The sequence below is a fragment of the Trichechus manatus genome, unplaced genomic scaffold (genome assembly GCF_000243295.1).
Source record: "Trichechus manatus latirostris isolate Lorelei unplaced genomic scaffold, TriManLat1.0 scaffold00190, whole genome shotgun sequence".
NCBI lineage: Eukaryota > Metazoa > Chordata > Mammalia > Sirenia > Trichechidae > Trichechus > Trichechus manatus.
In genome coordinates this window covers 3982200-4003844 of record NW_004444126.1, presented here as the reverse complement: position 1 = coordinate 4003844, position 21645 = coordinate 3982200, and the positions used below count along the sequence as shown (strand labels likewise).

At 46.0% G+C, this 21645-nt stretch overlaps 1 protein-coding gene across 2 annotated transcripts in view; it reads left to right on the top strand.

The window, feature by feature from the left end:
- MYO18B (myosin XVIIIB) overlaps positions 1–21645 on the top strand; it is a 310234-nt gene that overhangs the window by 57492 nt on the left and 231097 nt on the right. The window contains exons 12-17 of one of the 2 annotated variants that reach the window (XM_023741793.1): positions 6989–7162; positions 10164–10254; positions 14305–14497; positions 17947–18027; positions 19926–19928; positions 20381–20528. In XM_023741793.1, coding sequence (XP_023597561.1) covers positions 6989–7162; positions 10164–10254; positions 14305–14497; positions 17947–18027; positions 19926–19928; positions 20381–20528 — 690 coding nt within the window. The remainder of the gene's footprint in view (positions 1–6988; positions 7163–10163; positions 10255–14304; positions 14498–17946; positions 18028–19925; positions 19929–20380; positions 20529–21645) is intronic. The other variant, XM_004387626.1, reaches the window with a different exon arrangement.

Here is a 21645-nt window from a genome sequence, read left to right as displayed (position 1 = left end):
GCGCTCATTCATTCCTTCACTTAATCATTACAACTGTCTATGGAGGCCTTCCTATGCTGGCTTTGCTCTAGGAGCTGGGAGGGAGCCGTGACCACACAGAGTTCTGCTCTCATGGGGCTCCCTTGTAGAGTTTAGGGTGGCTCCCTGCACAGTCAGAGGTCAGCTTTCCTGGGTGGTTATCCCGCTCTGCCACTTCCTTCCTGTACCACTTTGGACAAGAAGCTAGACCTCACTGAGCCTATTCCGTATCCATGAATTCTCTCAGAGGATTTTTATGAGGTTAAATGGATGAGGCTTGTGAGACCTCTAGCCCAGGGCCTGGCACCTGGTAAGTGCTCACTGCTTGACGGCTGTCCTTACTGGTTAAATGATGGCTCCGTGGGAGGAGGGAGCCCTCCACGCGGGTGTTAAAAGGCCAAAGGATCACCCCCGCTCCCTGGGACACTTCCTTGGACACTGGAATCCCTAACCTCGGTGGTGTTCTGAAGACAGCTACAATACCCCTAAGTTTGGGATAGCTTGGTGGAGAGGGCACTGAGCCAATGTACGTGCCCCTTTCAGGGAAGGAGAAGCCACCCTGTCAGCTCAGAATCCCTGGGGCGGAGGTGGAGCAAGATGGCGGCGCTAACAGTGAATGCTTCCGTTCCCCTACTACAAATCCAGAAGAAAATAATGGAACATTAGACCTGAAAGATCCTCTATAAAAGCACTCTGAAGCCCAATACATCTGAGCAGTTAAAAATAAAATAAAATAAAATAAAAAGAGCCTCCCTGGGGCCGGACCCACATCCGAAGCGCACCCATTCATTTTACACCCACATGGCCTCTTTGTGATGCAGCAAAGAGACGTGAGAAGGTGCAGTAGCCAGGACAGGGTAGTCCTGCCCTCCTTGGTTTTCCACATGGAGAAGGGAATTGGAATTTGTTGAGCACCTTCCCAGGGCCAGACATTCTGTTGGATATTTCCATGTAACTATCCCACTGAGTCCTTGCAAACTTACGAAGTGGTGTTGGAGGTTTTTATGATTCCATTTTACAGATGAGGAAACTGAGGCTCAAAAAGGCTGTGCAACTTGCTTGAAGGTTGATAGCTGGGAATAGCAGAAATGGGAATTTGACCCAGATCTGTCTGGCTCCAACGTGCATGTTCTTGCCCAGTTCCACTTCTCTCTGCTCAAGTTCTATCTCTGGATTCTGGGCCTCGGGAAGCTTTTTTTTTTGGAAATTTATAATTTTATATTATTGTACTTTAGGTGAAGTTTTACAGAACAAACTAGCTTCTCATTAAACAGTTACTACACAGATTGTTTTGTGACATTGCTTACCAACCCCACGACATGTCAACACTCTCCCTTCTCGACCTTGGGTTCCCTATTACCAGCTTTCCTGTCCCCTCCTGCCTTCTAGTCCTTGTCCCTGGGTTGGTATGCCCCTTTAGTCTCATTTTGTTCTGTGGACCTGTCTAATCTTTGGCTGAAGGGTGACCCTCAGGAGCGACTTCATTCCTGAGTTAAAAGGGTATCTGGGGGCCATACTCTCGGGGGTTTCTCCAGTCTCTGTCAGGCCGGTAAGTCTGGTCTTTTCTTGTGAGTTAGAATTTTGTTCTACCTTTTTCTCCAGCTCTGTCCAGGACCCTCTATTGTGATCCCTGCCAGAGCAGTCAGTGGTGGTAACCAGGCACCATCTAGTTGTGCTGGACTCAGTCTGGTGGAGGCTGTGGTAGTTATGGTCCATTAGTCCTTTGGACTAATCTTTCCCTTGTGTCTTTGGTTTTCTTCATTCTCTCTTGCTCCAGATGGGTTAAGACCAGTGGAGTATCTTAGATGGCCTCTCATAAGCTTTCAAGACCCCAGATGCTACTCACCAAAGTAGAATGTAGAATATTTTCTTTATAACTATGTTATGCCAATTGAGCTAGATGTTCCCCAAGACCATGGTCTGGGCCTCAGAAGTTTTGGCCTCTGCCCATGTCTGAGCAAATACAGAGGAACCCATAGGGTTGGATTCTGTGCACTGGCCAGCCTCTGGGCACTGAGATCACAGGATGTGTTTTTCTGGCAGTGCTCTGTGTGTGACAGCCTGGAGTTCACCAGAAGGGTGCTTCTCAGCTGCACCTGGAAATATCCCTCATAAATCAGCCAGAATTTGGTGAGCCTGGCCAGAGTCCATTTATTGTTCCTTTTCTCAGAAATTGCCGATTCCCTTCATGACTTCTTCTGGCTCAGTGAGGCCGTGGAAGGTCAACGCAGTTGGAATGTGGGAGACTATTTTAGAAAGTCACAGTAGAGGGGTGACAGGGCAGGAGACAGACAGATTATGACCTGCCTAAAAAATTGTCTTCTATTAAATCCACTTTCAATCTCTATCACAGCAAGAAGAAAGTCTCATTCAGTGCTAATTGCCTTTAACAGCTCTCTCTAATATTTACTAAACTGTCTTTTTTAAAAAGAGAGAACAGGCACCAGGCTGGAAGGTAATGGCATCTAATTAGAATCTAATGGCATTTTTGTGCTCATATTGTATTTATTTTTACTTTCCATTTGTGACAGGTGATAATAGATTCTCATTTATGATAAAAACCCGTTGATGGCCAATCTATTCCAACTCGTAGTGACCCTACAGGACGGAATAGAACTGCCCCATAGGGTTTCCAAGGCTGTAATTTTTATGGAAGCAGATTGCCACATCTTTCTCCTCCTTTTGGTTAGCAGCCAAGCGCTTAACCACTGTGCCAACAGGGCTCCTTTCATTTATAACAGTGCTATACTATTTCTTTTTACAATATATTTAAATGGGAAAGAGAAGTGAGTCCATTTAAAAGAAATTCTTATCTACAGTGCTAAGGATATGGAAATTTTCCTAAAGGTGGTATTTGAAGGACTGATTTTGGAGAAACTAGTTCTTCCACTTAGTAGCAGTCTGAGTTCTGGTGACTTCTCTGAGTCTGTTTTCTCATCTGTAAAATGGGAATGATAATATTGCTTTGTATGACTCTGGTGAGGATTAAAATAATAACAACAACAATAATAAATAACGAATGATTCTAACCAGATGTATTAAGCTCTTACCACATGTCAGACCTAGAACCTGAACACAGGCTTTCTGAGCCATGAACTGAACAAAGATGCTGATGTTGAGTAAAATGAGGTCAGTAAGTGGTAACTGCCATTACCATCATCATCAGCAGCAGCAGCAGCCCAATCACCATCATCATTATCAACATCATCACCATCATCATTATCAACATCATCCCCATCATCAGCACCATTATCATTATTGCAACCACCATCATCATCATCATCATGACCATCATAATCACCATCACCATCACCATCATCATCATCATTATCCACATCATCACCATCATCATCATTATCCACATCATCGCCATCATCATCATCATTATCCACATCATCACCATCATCATCATCATCATGACCATCATAATCACCATCACCATCACTATCATCATCATCATTATCCACATCATCACCATCTTCATCATTATCCACATCATCATTATCCACATCATCACCATCATCATCATCATTATCAGCATCATCACCATCATCATCATCATTATCAACATCATCCCCATCATCAGCACCATTATCATTATTGCAGCCACCATCATCATCATCATCATGACTATCATAATCACCATCACCATCACTATCATCATCATCATTATCCACATCATCACCACCATCATCATCATTATCCACATCATCACCATCATCATCATCATTATCCACATCATCACCATCATCATCATCACCAACACCATCATCACTATCATTGCCATCATCATCATCATCATCGCCATCACAACCATCGTTATTAAAACATCAACACCATCACCAACATCATCACCATCATCAGCACCTCCCCCACCATCATCATTATTGCTATCATCACTGTTATTATCATCATCACCATCATCATCATTTTTGTAATTTTTAAAGTGGGAAGATTTTTTTTTTTAATTAGCTATGTACCTCTCTGAGTCTCAAGGTCATCATCTGCAAAACGGGGATAATACTTTATGGTGCTTTTGTAATGACCAAGCAACTGACCTCAATAAGCGGTAGCTATTTGTGATACAGTGACATAGTGCCTGCAACAATGAGCTCAAACGTAGCAATAATTGTGAGGATGGCCCAGGACTGGGCAGTGTTTCGTTCTATTGTACATAGGGTCGCTATGAGTTGTAACTGACTCGACAGCACCTAACAACAATATTTGTGATACCCTCAGTGACTGGGTTTAGAGCTCCTCTTCCCTTGACTAGTGTCTTAGTTATCTAGTGCTGCTATAACAGAAATACCACAAATGGGTGGCTTTAACAAACAGAAATTTATTTGCTCACAGTTTAGGAGGCTAGAAGTCCAAATTCAGGGTGCCGGCTCTAGGGGAAGGCTTTCTCTCTCTGTTAGCTCTGGAGGAAAGTCTTTGTCTGTTCTGAGCTTCTACTCCTGGGTGATCTTCATGTGGCTTGGTGTGTCTAGTCCCCCATCACTGCCTCTTTCACTTGCTTGTTTAATCTCTTTTATATCACAAAAGAGACCAATTTAAGCCACACTCTATACTAATCTGGCCTCCTTAACATAACAAAGACAACCCTTTCCCAAATGGGATTATAATCGCAGGTATAGAGGTTAGGATTCACAACACATATTTTGGGGGGGACACGATTCAATCCATAGCAGGTAGTGTCTTATTTGATAGTACTGCCATAACAAAAGCATCACAAGTAGGTGGCTTTAAAAACAGAATGTAGTGTCTGATAGTTTTGGAGGCTAGAAATCCAAATTCAGATTGTCAGCAAGGCTGTGATCTCTATGTCAGCTCCACGGGAAGGTCCCTCCTGGTCTCATTCAGTTTCTGTAGCCCCAGGTGTTTCTTGGCAGTCCTTGGCTTATAGATGAATTATCATATGGGGTCTTGCCCCTGTGTGTGTCTCTTCTCTGTGTCTGTACTCCCCTTTGTAAGACACCACTCAGAAGAGATTAGGTATAGGATCCGCCCTACTCCTGTATGAACTAATTAACGTAACAAAAGAAAACCCTATTTCCAAACAGGATCACATTCACAGGTACAGGGATCAGTACTTCAACATATATTTTGGGGGAACATAATTCAATCCAAAACAGTTAGTGTCAGAGTCCCAGATAAAGTTCCTTTCCAAATTTCCAATTTTACCAGAAGCCAAGTTCATTCTTCAAGACATTTGCTTGAAGAACTGGGCCCTCATGACCTCTTTCTGATGAAATGAGAAATTTCTATTGACAACTGTGATTCTTAATCCAAAGAAAGAAACACATTTATGGGAAGATATGAGACACGAGACAATTATTTAGCAATGGCACTCTTACTTGTTTGAATAAAACATTTATTTTCATTTGGATTACAAAATGAATACACAGCCACTGTAGACAATTTGGAAAATACAGACTACCCCTACCCGGCCGTGACTGTTAATATTTGGATATATTTCCTTCTTATTATTTTTTTACAGCAGTTTTGCTTGATTCACACAGTTGACATCATACAGTTTTCTAGTCCGCATTTCACTTAACATTAAACTGTAAGCATTGTCCATGTTGCACAAAACCTTCATTACTAATTTTAATAGTCTTATAATAGTCTGGATTCCCTGGGTGGTGCATATGGCAAAATGCTCAGCTACTAACCAAAAATTCAAATACTCTCAGAGGCACTTCAGAAAAAAAGGCCTGGCAATCTACTTCCAAAACATCATAGCCATTGAAAACCCTGTGGAGCACAGTTCTACTCTGACACAGAAGGGGTTGCCATGACTCAGAATTGACCTGAGAGCATCCGGTTTGGTTTTAAGGAGCCCGACTGGTGCAGTGGTTAAGTGCTCAGCTGCTAACTGAAAGGTTTGATCCTACCAGCTGCTCCGTGGGAGGAAGATATAGCAATTTGCTTTTGTAAAGATTGACAGCCTTGGGAATGCTATGGGGCAGTTTTACTCTATTCTGTAGGGTCGCTGTGAGTTGGAATCAACTTGACGGCAATGGCAATGGGTGTTTGGTTTTTGGTTTTTGACTCTTCATTGCTTCTTCAACCTCATCTGGTACCCACCTGCCAGCTCCTTACGTTCCAGTCACACTGACCTTCCTGACATTTCCCTGACACACTGTGCTCATTTCTGCCTCAGGGCCTTTGCACTGCTTCTTCTTCTAAAGCTCTTCCCCGGCTCTTTGTGTGGTCAGGCCCTTCTCACCTGTCACATCCCATTTCAAATACCACATCTTCCAGCACAGCCCTCTCTGACCATCGTAGATACATAGTAATTCCCTCAATCTCCCTTTATCTCATCATCCTGTTTTATTATCTACATAAAGGAAAAAAAAAAAAAACCTTTATAAATTTATCATCATAAATTATTTTATTTATTTGTTTATTGTCTCATCTCCTTAGTAGACTGTCAGCTCCATGAGGGCAGGCACCGCGCCTATCTTGCTCATCATTAATTCCACAGTGGCTAACATAGTGCTTGTTGCATCAAGGGGGCTCAGTAAATATGTATTGAATAAATCAATGGGTGGATGGGTGGCTAGATGGTTGGATATGTGGCTGCATAGGGGGTTGGGTCAGTAGTTGAATGGCAAGGGGTAGTGGGTGGGTAGATGGATAGACAACTGGATATGTGACTGGATCAATGATACTTTTACTAACCATTCCTCAATTCCACATTTAGAGTGTTCCCATGATCATTTTAATTTCTTAGAAAAAGTGAAAAATGCAAATGGTGTGCAGGTAGGATAAGCATATCTCTTGGAAAACCTGACCCCTCCCCAGGGGGCCGTCACCCAGGACCTGAGCAGTTGTTCAGGCCCCTCACTGAGGGTGCGTGGCCCAGAGGTTGGGAGGGTGAGGAGATTCTGCGAGGTCCCCTTGGGCGCCCACCTACTCCATGCCAGATCCTCACCACCACACCTCTGCTTTGTCCCTTGTGCAGTGGGCCGAAAGCAGTTCATGCGGTTTGAGTGGGCAAACTATGCAGCCGAGGTGCTGGGCTGCGAGTATGAAGAGCTGAACAGGGCCACCTTCAAGCATCACCTGCAGCAGATCATCGAGCAAGTTATGTCTGGGTCAAGCCGACGCAGCCTTGAGGATGAGGAGACAAGTTCAGGTACTGCACCTACTGCCTTTCTGGTGGGCTGAGGACCCTCTGGGCCAGCCTCTGGGGACACACCAGCATTCATTTACCCATCCATCCAGGATTTATTGAAGGCCTACTACATGCAGGCCTGTACTAGGTGCAGGGAAGCCACTCTGAGCGGAAGTGGACATGGTCCCTACGTGCATGAGGCTTACAGTCAAATAGATAGCTCTGTCCAGGGTTCTGAAACTGCGGAGTGGTTCCTGCAATGGCGAGAGGGAACAACATGGCGATTGCCAAGGGACGAAGCATTTCCATTGCATTTAATGTTTGTTGAGCCCCCTGCGATATAGAGTGAAGTCTCACCTTCCTGACAGAAGAGCGGAAATAAGACTGGTATGGCTGGAGCAGGTGGGGAGATAGTAGGAGATGAGGTTGGAGAGCAAGGTGGGATCACATCATGTAAAAGTTTGTAAGTGAGGATTTTTCTTCTTAAACTGATGAGAAGCTATGGCGGAGGGCTTAAGTAGAAGAATAATGTGATTTGACTTATCTTTATGAAGTCCAGCCTGGATGAAGATTGGGTAATGAGTGGGAGAAGGGAGACAAGTTGGGAATCTGTAAAAGTCATCGCAGTGAGAGATGATAGTGGCTTAGATTAGGGAAGTGGAGGTAGAGATGAGAAGAGGTGGGCACATTCAGGAGATAGTGTACACGTAGATATGATAGCATTGGCCTTGTGATGTAAGGGAAAGAGAGGGACAAAGGACAGCCTCTAAGATTTTGTTCTGAGAAGCTAGAGGAATAACGGTGCATTTAACTGGTGTGGGGGAAAGCAGGGGGGCTTGGTATTGCACCTGCAATGGTGGGGTCTTCTGAGTCCTAGGTCTGCAGCCTTCTGCTAGCCAGATGGCTTGGTTGCATAAAATGAGGTGCAGAGGGACCTCTTGAGCCCCAAGGGTCTCTGAGGACTCCCTCAGACTAGCTCTTCTTGAAACAGCAGAGTTTGAGATTAGTGAGGAGGACTGTTTTGAGCTGTGGTTTTGGGACATCTCTTGGGGGGCCTTTGGATCCTCGGAGCCGCCCCTCCTTCCAGGGACTTCACCTTGATGGCTGATGGCACTTGGACTCCACTGGCCTTTTTGTTTCCTTCCAGGTCTGCCCTCTGTGGTATGCTTAAAGGTTACCCCTCCTCTCTGACACACACACACACGCGTACACGCACACACGCACATGCATACTGTCTCAGTCATCTAGTGCTGCTCCAACAGAAATACCACAAGTGGATGGCTTTACAAAGAGAAATTTATTCTCTCACAGTCCAGTAGGCTACAAGTCCAAATTCAGGGCATCAGCTCCAGGGGAATGCTTTCTCCGTTGGCTCTGGAGGAAGGTCTGTGTCATCAATCTTCCTTTCGTCTGGGAGCTTCTCTGAGCAGAACCTCAGGTCCAAAGGACACACTCTGCTCCCGGCACTGCTTTCTTGGTGGTATGAGGTTCTCCTGTGTCTCTGCTCACTTCTCTCTTTCATGTCTCAAAAGAGATTGCATTAAGACACTAATCTTGTCAACCTCATCAGTATAACCTCATCACAGTGATAGAATTTATAACACATGAGGAGATCACATATAATCTCATCATAGTGGTAGAGTTTACAACACATAAGGAAATCACATCAGGTAACACAACCATACAATACTGGGAATCATGACCTAACCAAGGTGCTACACACAGTTTTGGGGGGACACAATTCAATCCATGACACATACACACAGCTTTGTGAGTCTGATTCAACTTCTCAAGCCAAGGTCTTGAGGGTAGACATTAAACAGGCAGGGGACCAGCAGGTTCAGGAGAGATGCTGGGAGGCTGTGGGTTGCCTAGCAACAGCCCAGGTTGGAGGTGGAGTTAAAGGAGGGGTGGGAAATTATTTCAGGGCTGCAGTGGGCTGCCTGGGGTGTGCAAGCAGAACTCTTTCTCCAGGCACTAAGTGCGTGCAGATTTGGAACCTGCATTTCCAATTCTGAGGATGCACCGAAACTTAAGTGTCAGAATTTGTGATCTGGGACCACTTTACACCCCTTGCCTCATATTGTTCAATTCACCCTAATCAAGGCTAGCTCTTTTAATGGTGTGCATGTGTGTGTGTTTAAATAAAATTGAGGCTATAACTGTAATTCTAGTTCTGTAAACGTTTTATTCTTTTTAACATAGGTGGATACTTTTCCATCTCATTAGATATTCTTCTATACCTGAATTTAAACGTATCTTTGTATGAATGGATTATGAATTATCTAACCCATTTGCTATTGTTGAACATTGAAATGGTTTCCAAAATGTGATTGTTATCAATTTAAACAGTTGGAAGCACCTATATACCTAGAAATCGTTGCTTCTCTGAATAGTTCTCTATAACGAATGCCTAGCAACGAAATGTTGAAGTCAAGCATATGAACATTTATGGCTTCTGATATAACTGCCAAATTTCTGACCAGAAAGAGGGAAAAGCAAACATTTACTGAGTACCTACTATGCACAAGGCACTGGGGGATTTGATGGCCAACAAAACTGGAGACAGTCCCATCCTTACAGCACTCTCAGCCTTGTGGGGGAAGACACAGATCAACAAAATAACCATATAAGTAAAGATAATGCAGCAAGTGGTATAAGGGAGAGTGGAGAATTAGTCTAATTGGTAGGGGTAGTCAAGGAAGGCCTCCCTGAGGAGGTGACATTTGGGCTGAGCCCTGGAGGATGAGCAGGAGTTGACAGAGAGGACAGGAGATGCACAGAGGGCATGATGGAGAGGGAGATAGGGCTAGTTGACACAGGTCCCATAAGTCCTGGTAAGCTATTTGAATTTTGTCCTAAGAATGTGGGCATATGATTTCAGCAGTTGGGGCGGGGGATGTGTGTGTGTGGGGGGCTGGTTTCTAAGGCCAAGTGACCTTCTGCTCCCTCTTGAGGGGTGTTCTTGGCCCCAGATGAGGTCCTGACCACAGGATGCTGGTCCTGTCCTTTCTGACTTCAGGGCTCAAGATGACGGGTGTGGAGTGTGTGGAGGGGATGGCCTCGGGCCTGTACCAGGAGCTCTTTGCCGCCGTGGTTTCACTCATCAACAGGTAACTGGAGCTTTTGCCCAGGCACCATGCCTTCTTCTTGCAGGTAAACATACAAGCTCAAGCATGGGGAGGTTTAACATAGTGGTTTATTTTGAGCTAGAGAGCAGGGTTTTGAGCCGGAAAGGGCTGGGTGTAAATTTGACCATGGCCACCCACTGCTGTGTGATTCTGCAAATCGGTCCACCTCTCCAGTCTCACTTTCCTCGTCTGTAAAATAGCTCTACCCACAGGGCATTTGTTTTCTGTTCATTTTCTTTTTTTAAATGTTTTATTTTGTTGTTGTTGTTGAAAATATACACATCAAAACATACACCAATTAAACTGTTTCTACATGTGCAATTCAGTGACATCCATTACATTCTTCAAGCTGTGCAACCATTCTCACCCTCCTTTTCTGAGTTGTTCCTCCTCCATTAACATAAACTCACTGCCCCCCTACGCACCCTAACCTTTTGAGTTGCTGTTGTCAATTTGATCCCATAGAGACAATTCTTTGAAAGAACACAATGCTCAAGGCAGACATTCTTTACTAATTAACCTAAACTATTGTTTGGTTTGAAGAAGACTTTAGGGGATATCTTTGGTTTAAAGTTTAAGATTTAAAGATTATTATCAGGGCAATAGTTTTGGGGGTTCATCTAGCTTTAATGGCTCCAGAAATTTCTACTGAGCATTTTTAGGGCAGTGAAACTATTCTGTAGGTTATTGTCATGGTGAACACATGATGTTATGAACCCTAATGTAAACTAGAGACTTTAGTTAATAATACATGCACCCCTCACTTATTGACATGGTTAGCTTCCAAAGGCCAGGTTGTCACGTGAAAATCGGCATTATAGGAGAGTTGGGGCAGGTGGGGCGTACTGGTGTCGCCCTCCGTCCCCAGTCCCTCACCACCCATCAGTGCCCACAGCGTGTCTTGGGATACGTGTGGCATGGCAGGCTCCCCTTCCCCATCACACCTACTCCACCGCCATGGAGACTGCAGGGGTTGTGGGTGGTGGTGGTCAGGGTTGCCCGCTGCCTCTGGAGCAGCAGGGGCTCACTGTCACCTGGCCACAGTCCAGGCCTTCATGAGGAGCCTTGAGCCTTGCCTCGCCTCTCTACCTTCCCACTCTACTGGCCCAGAGACAGTCCTCTGTGGAGGGTGGCTCATGGACCTGGGGACAGATGAGGCCCAGCCACTAGGATCCAGTGGAGGCTGCAGAGTTGGCAGAAAGGCCTCTTTGGAAGAGGAGACTTCGAAGCCCCCTGCCTGACTCCTGCGGCCACGGCTCCCACCACCTCCTTGAGGACCGGCTGCCGCCACCTCCTGCGTGCCCCTTGCCTAAGCAGTGCTGGCAGTGGCCTGGCCCACATAAAACCTGTCACAAACCTCAGCCGCCTTCTCCTCCCCTCACCTCGCTTCAACTACTCATTAACGCACACGATAGTCGGATAGTAGACTTTTTTCTATTGGTGTAAATGAAAAATGTCGGATAACGAGATAGTCGATAGGTGAGTGGGTGTAATGTACCAACATCAGTTCGTCGGTTGTCACAAGTGTACCATAGGAATGCAAGGTGTTAATAAGAGGAGAAACAGTATGCAAGGGGGTGGGGGTATATGGAAGCTCTGTACTTTCTGCACAATTTCTCTGTAAATCTAAAACGGCTCTAAAAAAATGAAGTCTGTTAAAAAAAAATAGCTCTATCCCCCAGGGCCATTCTGAGGATTAAAAGAAATAATGTATTTAAATTGCTCCTTATAATAGTGACAATAAAAATGCTAATAATAAAAGCTAACAATTTCAGGGTATCTACTAAGGACCAGCACCTACACTGACTGTACGTGGTTGTTGTTAGCTGCTGTCAAGTCGGGCCCCCAACTCACGGTGACCCCATGCATGAGGGAAGGAAACGCTACCTGGTCTCGCGCCATCCCCATGATGGGCTGTGGATCGGACCATTGTGATCCACAGGGCTTTCGTTGGCCGATTTTCGGGAGTAGATCGCCAGGCCTTTCTTCCTAACCTGTCTTAGTCTGGAAGCTCTTCTGAAACCTGTTCAGCATCATAGCAACCCGCAAACCTCCGCTGACAGGTGTGTGGTAGCTGCACGTAAGATGTGTTGGCTGGGAGTTGAACCCAGGGCTCCCACGTGGAAGGGCGAGAATTCTACCACTGAACCACTATTCTTTCCCCTCTAATTGTGTAACTTGCCTTATATCATCTCATAAAAAAACAAAAACAAAAAACCTTGCCATCCAATCAATTCCGACTCATAGCAACTCTATGAGACAGAATAGAACTGCCCCAAAGGGTTACCAAGGAGCGGCTGGTGGATTTGAACTGCCGACCTTTTGGTTAGTAGCCAGGCTCTTAACCACTGTGTCACCAGGGCTCCGTATCACCTCATACATCAGCCCATTTTACAGATGAGGAAACCGAGGCACAGAGAGGTGGAGCTGGGATGCAAACACAATGCTGCACCCCCACCTCAAACCTTCGAGTTTCCCTGATAACCCACCACATTGCTCTCAACCATTTATTTTTCTAAATTTTCCTGGAGGGGTGGAATTTTGGAGTGGGCTAGACTGTGTCTCTGAAATGTGTCTGCGAGGCTGCAGGGGCACCAGGAGCCTCTGCTTTCTCCCACCCTGAGCCACACCATTCAAAATCCTTTAAGCAATCCTGGCTGGTCAATCCAGGATGTAGGCAAGGACTTCCCTCCCTCCTCCGTGGAAGCAGGAGGCATAATTAGGCTTTCAAAATCCTGTTAAAGTGATGGGGCTGGTGCGTAGCAACAGAGCAGCTGGGAGTTCTCTGATGTTGTCGTGGACACAGAATCAACACCCTCCATCGCTGCTGGAGTAATTACCGTCTGAGACCACAGAAGCATTATCTAGAAACAAAGAGGATCATGCGTGCTTTGAGAAGGGAGCACTGGGACTGGAAAATGAACTTCTGGCGGAAGGAAGCAGCCTCAGCCAACGAAGGGGGGCAGCTTCTTGGTTTGGGATCTTGGAGCCCACATCTGTAAAATGGGTATATTGTTGATGACAATAACCATTACCATCATTTACTGAGCACCTAGTAGGTGTCTGCTCTCCAAGCATTATCTGACTTAACCTTCATGCATGTTTATGTGCTGGCTGTTCTTATCAACCCCATTTTATAGATAGAAAGGAGTCCCTGGGTGGTGCAAACAATTAACACTCTCAGTTGCTAACTGCAAGGTTGATCGTTTGAGTCTACCTAGAGGCACCTCAGAAGAGAGAACTGGCAATCTGCTTCCGAAAAATCAGCCACTGAAAACCCTATGGAGCACCGTTCTACTCTGACACACATGGGGTCGCCATGAGTTGGAACGGACTTCACAGCAGCTGGTTTTTTATGGGTGGGAAAACTCGCACATAATGGAGAAGAGTTAAGGTTTAAACTAAGGGCGCTCCAAAGCTTATAGCTGATGGTGCTAATGATAATAATAGCAGATCACATTTGCTGAGCACTTACCACGCAGCAGCCCCCATGGTGTTCAGGGTAACAGAGGCCTTATCACATTCAACACTTCAATCAGTCCTCTGAGCTGGGTTCCACCATTAACCCTTTCACAGCTGAGGCGATTGAGCCTCAAAGAGGTTAAGCGAGACTGTCCCGAGGCACACAGCCCTTCTGTTGCAGAGCTAGGATCCAGGGTCTATGGGACTGTCTCCAAAGTCTCCTAAACAAGTTATCTCTTCACTCGGCCTGGTGGGGTAGTAACATTTCTGGAATGTCGTGGGAGGCATTTTTCATACTTTAACTCCTTCAATCCTTACCGCAGCACTTGGGTTTGTCCTACTGACTTCACCATCATCTTACAGCTGGGTAAACCAGGCTCAGAGAGGTTAAGCAACTTGCCCAAGGTCACACAGCCTGTAAGTGGTGAGCCTGCTGGATCTGCTAGATCCCTAAATCCACCCAGTAGGCTGCCACAGTTTCTCCATCTCTGCAGTGGGAGAGTGGGAGACTTGGACCAGCTGGGATCTAAGCCTCCATGGCATCTCGGGTCCTCTCTGCTCTCTTTCTAGATCCTTCTCCTCCCATCACCTCTCCATGGCCTCCATCATGGTGGTAGATTCTCCAGGCTTTCAGAACCCCCGGCACCAGGGCAAGGACCGCGCCGCCACCTTTGAGGAGCTGTGCCACAATTACACCCACGAGCGCTTGCAGCTGCTTTTCTACCAGCGGACCTTCGTCTCCACGCTGGAGCGATACCGAGAGGTATGGCTGGGCTGGAGTGGGCCTTTGCCGGGGCTCAGCAGAGGGTGTGAGGCTGGGACAGGGAGGAGTGAGATTCAGGCCCTCTGATCACCTTGAGTATCACCCCAGTTTGGCCCACCACTGAGCAAACCCCAGCTCCTGTGCTGGTCCCCAAGGCCTCTGCCGCTCCCCTATCTCCTTCTGCAGCCCACACTACACCCACTGCCCCCCTCCCTGCCTGCAGTCCTCAAAAAGCAGTGAACTTGTGGCTCCTGGGCCTTTGCTCACACGGCTGTCCTTCTTTGGGACGGCCTGAACCTCCTTGCCCATCTCACCCAAACGAAAGCCTCCTCCGAGGGTTAGCCTGCGTCTTCACGCACATGGAAAGCCATTCTTTCTCTGTGGTTGGGTGGAAACGGTGGGTGATACACCCCTTTGGAGCACAACGTGGCAATGTCTAACCAACGTGAAAACGCGCGTGCCCTACAACCCAGCAGTTCCCCTTCTAGGAGGCACCTTAGGGAATCTCTGTGCATGTGAATCTGGAAACACATATAGGTGTGTCCCTGCCAGCCCTTTCCTTATTTAAAAAAAAAAAAAAATTATATTAAAATATAACATTCATACAGAAAAGTGAGTAAATCAGAAGTGCACAGCTCAACGGATTCATCCAAATGGGCATAAGCGTGCAGCCACCTCCCCCGACATCAAAATAGAACCTTACTAGCACCCCAGAAGTCCTTCTCATACCCACTTCCAATCACTACCCCCTCCTTCTGCCCTGAAGGTGACCACTTTGACTCCAGCCAGTTCTAATGGCAGAATATTAGAAATAACCATATTGCTCATCAATAAGATAATGGGTATTGAAATTGAGGTAATTTCTTAGATTGGAGGCTGCACTTGTATAAATGAAAGCATCCACTTGGATAAATCTCAAACCAATGACAGTGATGAGACCTGGGGTCTGATCCTAACTCTGCCACTTACTCGCTGTGTGACCATAGGAAAGTCACTTACCCTCTCTGATCCTCAATTTCTTCACATGTAAAATGGAGATACCAATACTCCTATATCAGTTATCATTGGCCACGATTATGCTGCATGATAAACAACCCCAAAACATAGCTGTTTAAGAAAATAACCCTCTATTATTGCTCATGAGTCTCGAGGTTGGCTGGACAGTTCTTCTGGTGTTGGCTTGGGTAGCTCTTATACCTGTAGTCAGATGAAGGTCAGATAGATGGTTCTGTTGATCTTGGCTGGACTCTCACGTTTCTAGGGGTTAGCTGGTCATTGGCTGATCTAGGCAGGCCTTGTCTGGGTTGACTCATTTCTGCTCCACAAATGTCTCATCCTCCAGCAGGCTAGCCCAGGCTTGTTCTCATGGCAACTGGGCAAGTTTCCAAAAGAGCAAGCAGAAGTGTGCAAGGCCCCTTGAGGCCTAGGCTCAGGACAGCACTGTGTCACTTCTGCTGCATTTGATGGGTCACAACAAGTCCAAGGCTGAGCCCTGATTTAAAGGGCAGGGAAATAGTCTCCACCTCTTGCTGGGAGAAGCTGCAGTGTTACTCTGTAATGAGTGTGGATACAGGGTTGGGTAGAGAACTATCCCCTAAGGGACTGTTTCAGATATTTATTGAAGTATGATAGAAAGTGCCTAGTCTGTATTAGACAGGTAGATAGACAGACAGACAGATAGATAGATAGATAGATAGGCAGATAGATAGATAGCTGTTGTCGAGTGGACTCATGGCTTCTTATGTACCATAGAATGCAGGGGAGGATTATCCCATAGGCAAGGTAATCACAGTGTTTACCTTGCTTACCAGATTATCCACAGTGAACAATTTCACATTTTTTCACCACTTCAGAGATTCTGCTTCCAGGTACGACTGGCATCTGTCTCTCTCCCACCCCCACAGCACCCTCCTATAGAATCAAAGCCTCTTTTCAAATTTGCAATCCCTGGCAGGGGAGGATTACCTAGTAAGCAAAGTAAGCACGGGATTACTTGTGCTTACATACTAATCTGTAGTGAACAATTTCACATGGCTTTAACCACAAGATGTGAAATTGTTCCCATGTGAAATTTACTACAGATTAGTAAGTAAGCATAAGTAAGCCTGTGTTTATCTTGCTTATTGGATAATCTGCCCCTGATAGAATGAAACACTGCCCAGTCTTGCATCATCCTCACAACTGCTGGCATGTTTGAGTCTATTCTTGAGACTATTGTGCCAATCCATTTCACGGAGCGTCTCCCTTACCCTTGCTGGCCCTGTACTTGGCCAACAAGATGTCCACCTCTAGCAATTGATCCTTCTTGATGATATGTTCAAAGCAAGCGAGTTGGACAGTGTTCTGTTGTGGTCCATAAGGTTTTCATTGGTTAAATTTTTGGAAGTAGATGGCCAGGCCTTTCTTCCTAGTCTACCTTAGTCTGGAAACTTCACAGAAACCTGTCCACCATGGGTGACCCTGCTGGTATTTGAAATACCGGTGGCAAAGACCATTCAATATATGGGAGCAGCTATCTTTTTTTCCTCCCATAATATTTCACTTATTTCTGATTATAAAAACAATGCGTGTTCTTTATTAAAAAACTGGAAAGTGCATATAAGTATAAAGAAACAGAAAACACAATCTCCTTATAACCCTATTACCCAGAGGCAACCACTGTCATCAGGAGTGGATTAACCAGTAAGCATGGTATGCATGGGCTTAATTGTTTTTACTTACAAATATGGAAAGAACAATTTCACATGGGTTTCAATTTTACAGGTGAAATTGTGCACTACAGATTAGTAAGTAAGCACAAGTAAGCCCATGTGTACCTTGCTTATTGGGTAATCTGCCCGTGACTCTTACCAATCTGCTGTATTTTACACCAGTAATTTTTCCATATATTGCAGATTTGCAATCCCTCTATACACACAATTTTGTTACCTGCTTTTTTCCTCATGACATTATACTATTCACATTCCCCTGCTCCATTTACAACTCTTAGTAAACATGTATTTCAATGGTTATGTGTGATTCTTTCTTAACTTTTCTTTGGCCATCTGGTGGTTTCCAAGTTTAGGCTATTATAAACAACACTGTGATGAACATCTTTGTGCACAGTGCTGTTTGGACATTTCTGATGATTTTTATATGGCAATTACTATTATCCATGATTTATGTCTATTGCATCCAATGCTTAGCACTCAGCCCAGCACTTATTAGGTCCTCATTAAGTATTAGAAAAGTTTGGACTGAATTATCAGTTCGTGATAAAGCTCATGATTACTGATGAGCCTGCAAGGTGGACAATATCAGAATGTTATTGGAACATTGGTCTACAATCTTCCTTCTCATACAAAGGCCACAGGGTGATGAAAGTCCCCACTTCTTTTTCCCCCTCTGGAAATTTTCTACTCCTTTCAGATCACTGGAGGAGCTAACTTTTAAACTCTGTGATTTTCTAGGAAAATGTTCCTGTGCAATTTGACCTTCCAGAACCATCTCCAGGGACCACGGTGGCAGTTGTAGATCAGAACCCCTCCCAGGTAACACGGGGCCCAGCAAATCAAGCTCTCAGATACCGCATGGCCTTTTTAGTGAAATACCAGCTGATCAGAGTCTTTAAGTTACTAGTTCACAGTACCGTCTGCACCTGGGATCACCCAGGCATTGTTACGAACACTGATGCCTGGGACCTAGATTCTGTGTTGACTAGTCTGGGGGTGTGGCCTGGGCATCAGGTATTGACAAGCTCCTCAGATTGAGAGCCACTGCTTTATGTCTAACTCTGTCTTAGAATTAGACTCATGCCAAGGAGCCTGTGCTCTGAGCTAAGGGAGTTCAGCAATGGGTGTGGCCCCAGTCCAGCCACTCTCACTGGTCAAGATCAGGTGTTCAGACGAAGGTGCTGCACACTGGCAGAAACTGGGTCCTTGGGGAATGGAGAATTGGGGGGGGGGGGTGACAATGGATTCAGGTCCCTGACCTAGCTGGGGAGGACAGACTTTATGTAGGGGGATGTCTGAGCCTCGGCCTCACTTTCCCCATCCCTAGAACCTGCTTTGCTGACCCCAGAACCTGCACCTCTTGCTCAAGCCTTTCTAAGCACTGGCCTTGACCATGTAACTTGACTTTATTTATTTGCCCCTCACATTCCTGGTGTGAAAGTTCTTGGGCTGTAAATCCTGACCAGCTTGGATCCAACCTTGGTGACCTTGGGCAAGTCACTTTATCTCTCTGAGCTTCAGTTTTCTCATATCCAAAATGGGAACAATAATATCCCCTGGGGTTGTTGTACAAGTCAATGATAAGAGTACGTAAAGCACCTGCCATGGTACTTGGCACATAGTAGGAGTCCGACAGGTGGCATTTCTCCTGCCATTTGGTGCCACAGACTGTTCTTTTCCTTATTCGTTATCTCTTGCTGGTCGGGGTGGTTTTCAAGCCCTCCTTTGGCTCATGGTGGGCTGCGCTTATCATTGCAAAGCTCCCTGTTCACAAGCCTGTGGGCTGTTCGCAGTGTGCCTGCTTCTTCCTGGCATCTCCCTCTGGCCGATTCCCTCTACCATTGTGCTTTCTTACCTGTGCCGCTCCTTGGAAGGGGCAGGACTGAGGGAATGACCCAGGCAGTGTGCGGAGGGGATGGCTGCCATGTCCCCAAGGCCACTGGGCTGTGGCTGGGAGCTTATGATGAATGGCCGGCTGTCAATTTCAAGTCCAACATAGAAGGCCAAGGTGAAGGCCCAGGATACCTGGGATCCAGTTCCGGTTCTGCGCTGACTCTCTATGTGACGCTGGACATGCCCCTTCTCATCTCTGGGCCTCTGAGGGGTGTATACCAATATTTCTGAGTTAGGATGACCAGTTGTCCTGGTTTTCTGGGAGTTTCCTGGCTGAAAAGCACATGTTCTTGGAAGCCCTCCAGTCCTGGGTAAACCAGGAAGGTTGGCCACCCTACACATCACATTTCTTCCATAACCACTTGATGCTATTTTGGTTGTGCCAACTCATAGCAGGCCCTCAGATACGTAAGCCCCTTGAACTCCCCAGCCTCTATCTGTTTCCCATTGTTGTTGTTAGTGCTGTCAAGTCAATTTTCAACTCAAAGTAACTCCATGTGACAGAGTAGAACTGCCCCATAGGGTTTACTAGAAAGTCATCTTTACAGGAGCAGATTATCAGGTCTTTCTCCTGTGGAGCACCTGGGTAGGTTCAAACTACTAACCTTTCGGTTAGCAGTTGAGCACTTGAGCTTTGTGCTACCAGGGCTTCTTCCAATATGCAAAATAAAAGGGTAGACTTGATGGTCTCTGAAGCTCATGACTAAATTTAAAATTCCATGTCTGTTGCTTTGAACCAATTTCACCTTCTCCTCTGAAACATTCTTTGAGCGCTTACATTTTTTCAGGATTTTACTTCAAAGAAATACAAATACTTTTAGGAGCAAGTGATGTGGATGGAAAAGTAAGCGTTTCATGTTTCACTGTGTACAAATAGACCAGTAACCCTGTGTGTTCAGAAATGCATGACTTAAAGAGTGCTTGCCCCCTGCTTGGTGCTCATTCATCCTGTCAACAGCCCTCTGAGGAAGGTATTTCCATTATCCATTTACACATGAGGAAATAGAGACTCAGAGAGGTGCAGTGACTTGCCCAAAGTCTCATAAGAAGGGAGGACAGAGGTAGGATTTGGACCCCTTGCAATGGAGAGGTTTTTCCAGTTTTGTGGCTTTGACACTGAGAGTTTGAGGGTGAGCAGGAGTGTGTGTCTGGGCAGCTTTGTTCTGAGACAATGTGGGCACTTGGATTCCCACACTCCCTATCGGCAGGAAGAGCAGCCCAGGAATTGGCCTCCGTTAGAGATCAGGGTCCCTCAATTCATCCTGGGTCTCCCCACCAGGTCCGCCTACCAGCTGGGGGTTGTACCGAAGACACCAAGGGCCTTTTCTGGATTCTGGATGAGGAGGTCCGGGTGGAGGGCTCCAGTGATAGCATGGTGCTCGAGCGTCTGTGTGCAGCCTTTGAGAAGAAAGGAGCTGGGGCTGAAGGTAAGGGAGCAAGGGCTGGGGGGACTGAGTCCAGCTTGTATGTTGGAGTCTGTCCTCATCAGCTGCATAAAAAGCCCTGACAAAGCGTGCACAGGGTTCTGTGTGAAGAGATTGTGTCTGTGGGCATGTGTGTGTTTTCATTAGTTTATGTGTTCACTCATTAATGTGTCCATGCATTCAGTAAACACATTGAGCACCTACTGTGTGCTGGGTACCATTCTATACAGCAGTGAACCAGCCTGACATGGCTCTTGTCCTAGTGCGAGGGAGAGGCGATGAACAAGCTAACAGACAAACACATACATATATAGTGACCACGAGATGACAGAGTGTGGTACTGTGACGGTGTGCTTTAAACCAAAACCAAACCAAACCAGTTGCCATCGAGTCGATTCCAACTCATAGCGACACTATAGGACCGAGTAGAACTGCCCATATGGTTTCCAAGGAGCACCTGGTGGATTCAAACTGCTGACTTTTTAGGTTAGCAGCCATAGCTCTTAACCACTATGCAACCAGGGTTTCCAATTTCTCTGAGTGCCAGGCAATTAATGAATGCAGTGAGATCTGAGTGAGAGCAGGGAAGCATAATGCAGGGAAAGGTTGGAGAGGTTGTCTGGGCTCAGACTGGAGAGGTCCCTGTGGGTCATGAAAAAATTTTGGTTTTAACCCTAGAGCAATGAGAAGCCATGCCAGATTCTAGGCCATGGGAGGTATGGTCAAGGTCACTTCTGAAAAGTTCACTCAGGCTGCAGTACAGAGACATGGACATGGTAGGAAGGTGGGCAGGTGACAGAGGAGCTGGCTTGTTCCAGGGAAGAGGGCAGAATTGGTGATGGATTGGATTGGTGGGAGAGGGCAGTTAGAGGGGAGATTGAGACATCAAGCTGGAATAAAGAGATCAAAGCCTTTGGCATCTGTCATGGATTGAATTATGTCCCCTCCAAAATGTGTGTATCGGGGACTCCGGCAAGATGGCGGTCTAGGCAGAAGCACCACGCCGTCCCTCCACAACAAAGATCCGAAAAACTAAGCCAAACAGAAAATCAACAATCCTGAAACCCTAGAACATCAAATGAAGAGATAAAGAACTCAGCCGAACACCAAACGGAGAAAG